Here is a 3,102-nt window from a genome sequence, read left to right on the forward strand (position 1 = left end):
CAATTTAGCTTTAATAATGAGAACTGAATTAATCATAAACATAGATATATGATCATAAATAAGAAAATCATCCACAGTTCCACTTGTCATCTAGTTGTTTACTTCCTTTTTGAGACAGTCAAAAGCATAATTTTGAACTTTTCCTGAAGGAGCAAAAGGAATTTTCCCAACAACTATAAAGACTGTTAATTCATCTTTTCCACAAAATCTACTAGTTTGATCCATCGACATATTTCCCCCACAGGCAAAATGTGGAAATGATGTTTTACTTAATCCCAAATCTTCAAGATGAATAAAGATAATTAGTTATTTCATAAAACATAATTAATAGTATTCTAACAAAATTCTGACCACCAGAAAAGCTTCAAATCAAGCAATAAACACCAAGTTAGGATACCAACAGCAAGGATCTTTCCCTCCAGAGTCTCAGGATTGATGGGTTTCCCTGTGCTCTCCAGCAGCCTCCACAGTCCGTGAACTCCCATAATTACAACAAACAGCTTTAAAACTTGAACAAAATGCACAAAAATGTTGCCTGTTCGCTCGATTTAAAAATATTTGGGCGCAAAACTACAGAAAAAGTGGAAAGAAAACACAAAAGAAAACGTTGAGTATCATTGCAGCGGCATTCATCATCCGTGAAGAAAATATAGGGAGAGCAGAAAGGTTCCGCGTAATTATTATGGCGACACAAAACTGTTCTTTAAAATATTTCACGATCCGTTAACCTGTATAGTGTATCATTACTATAATAAAAATTTTACGAAGGTTATAAATAAGCAAATTGCAGCTGCATTTGGACTACGTAAGTTTTTTTTTTTTCGATTTTCTTTCTTGCTGCGCACACCGGGATTGACTTCTACGCCGCCGCTGGATCTACAATGTTAAATATTGCGTTATATTGTTCCACGTTTTAAGATTAAATTTAATATGAACATTTTTCATTTTGATTTAATGAAACTAGTTTTTCTCATGTAAACAAAACAGAGGCGCCTTGTTTACCGGAAGTGTTGCTCGGGCCAGCGAGCCAACTGTTTCCGGTGGAAMAGCAAACAGTCGAGAAGGAGGTCGAGCTCCTCTTTACCGGGTATGTCAATGAATAATTTGTAATTTCAACTACAAACGTCAACACTCGGTGGACAAATACTTTAGAAATTTATGTCCTATGTTGAGTCTTAATATTGCTAAATGTGCTGCTAAACTGTCTTATTTCAAGGTGATGTTATAGCAAAACAGCTAACAAGTTAGCTTATCAGCTAACTGCTGTTATCAGCTGTAAAGCTGATTTCTGACCAGCGGCTTTCTTTTATCGAGACAAAGAGAGTTGACAACACATTGCTTTCTTTACTCTTGTGTTTACTGCAGGACGAGGAGACAGCGGGTTTTTATCTAAGTTTCAGTTTTGCCATCTTCAATCATGACAGCTGTTGTGAGAGGTATGTTTTTATTAGTTTATTAAAGTTTTAATTTCACGTTTCTTTTCAAGTTGATGATAATAAAGACTGGACTGATGACATTCTTCTACAAAACCTGCTTTAATTAATCTGTTTTTCTGGTATTCTTTAATTTTTACACATAAATTTCATTTGTGATTTTTTTTTAAGACAAAAAAGTTTGGCTTATATCTCACGGTGGGTAATATTTCTTTTATTAGATGAAAGTGAAGTACTTTGTTACACTGATCATCTGTTTAGACAGTCATAAAACCACACACAGCCTCTGGCCTGAGCTGTGTATTACATCAACATGTTATTATTACCACAACATTGTAGAACCACACCGATATCAAATCTGACTGTTAATTCATAAAGAGCTTTAAAGAAAAACTTGAACATAAAACCAAAAATAATGTGATTATCTTTAGTTTTAAGAAAGTTATGGATGTTTTAGTTTCAGGTAATCAAACTTGTGCTTTCTGCTGTCATTTTTTATCTGAACCAGTCGGGTATTTGTGACCATTTTACCTTGTTTCTTTTTTCTGAATTTGTTCATAACTTTCTCAGTGTTTAAGATAACGCCATGACATTTTCAGAAATGATTCATCTTATGCCTTTATTTTTGGAAGCGTCTTCAATTCTAAAAAACTAAAATACATTAAAAAATCTAATGTGAACGTATCAGGAAGCGTTTTAAACACTGAAGGGCTCATGTCACCAAACTGCAACACATGCAATATCATTTTCACTGTAGAGGAAATAAAAATACTTAGATGTTTGAGGTTGAAAGAGAATGTGTTCTTTACTTTATTGCAAGTGAGAACCAAGGAACAAATACAGAATTAGACTTTTATGTTAAATGCAAGAAATAAAGCCAGACAATACCCAGCTGGACCCAAATACACACAGCTTTATTCTGTCATGTTTTTGGCTCCGGATTCAAGAAGTTAACCCATAAATTATAAGCACAGTCTTCCAGACCTGGCCACTCCTTAGGGGCAAGCTGTCACATCGATTGGACGGGCCTCCCAATCCTTGCACATCAGTCTACACCGTGATGAGAGAGTAGCTGTTGGGAGGTTGTGGTGAATTGCATGCGTTAATTAATCGTATCAATCAAAGACACATTCTGTTTGAGTTGATCGTGACATGAGCCACTCAAAGCAGATTGCGCATCGAACTAAATCAGTTTAATCATAAAAATAGATAAGTACACTAAAAGGTTATCAAAACATAGCCTAGTTTTCTTAGGAAAAAGCAACGTGTGTAGTGCATTAAAAAAAAATCAGCTTTAAACTGAATAAATTTTCTTCAAGGTCATAAAAAAATAGTAACAAAGGCAGATAAAATCATGTTCTTCATGTAAACTTGCCTATTTAAGGGGTCACAGGAAAGATTTCGTCAGTGGGGTTTCCTGGAACTTGTTGAAGTAATGAAACAGGAACACAAGTTAGCGAGGTCACCCTCAGTGCAGCATTGCACAATTTTTATTAAGTTTTTTTTTATTCAACACACAAAAAGTAAAACAAAAAGAACACACCAACAATTCAAAATGAGAAATTTCACGTGCAAGGGAAGGGTCAAAGCGTCCTGATGCATCTCAGTAATCCAGGTAAAAAACCAAAAAGAAAAAAATTGTATAGGTCTTCTGGACGGGTTCTTCTCT

The 3,102-nt window shown here is 34.9% G+C and overlaps 1 protein-coding gene across 1 annotated transcript in view; it reads left to right on the forward strand.

The window, feature by feature from the left end:
• Window positions 1–987: 987 nt before the first annotated feature.
• Window positions 988–3,102, forward strand: part of blzf1 (basic leucine zipper nuclear factor 1) — a gene marked incomplete in the record, with an annotated part of 6,942 nt that continues 4,827 nt past the window's right edge. Inside the window, 2 exon segments of the mRNA XM_014003045.1 lie at window positions 988–1,087; window positions 1,366–1,436. Coding sequence (XP_013858499.1) covers window positions 1,418–1,436 — 19 coding nt within the window.

This window comes from Austrofundulus limnaeus, unplaced genomic scaffold (genome assembly GCF_001266775.1).
Source record: "Austrofundulus limnaeus strain Quisiro unplaced genomic scaffold, Austrofundulus_limnaeus-1.0 Scaffold16, whole genome shotgun sequence".
Lineage (NCBI taxonomy): Eukaryota > Metazoa > Chordata > Actinopteri > Cyprinodontiformes > Rivulidae > Austrofundulus > Austrofundulus limnaeus.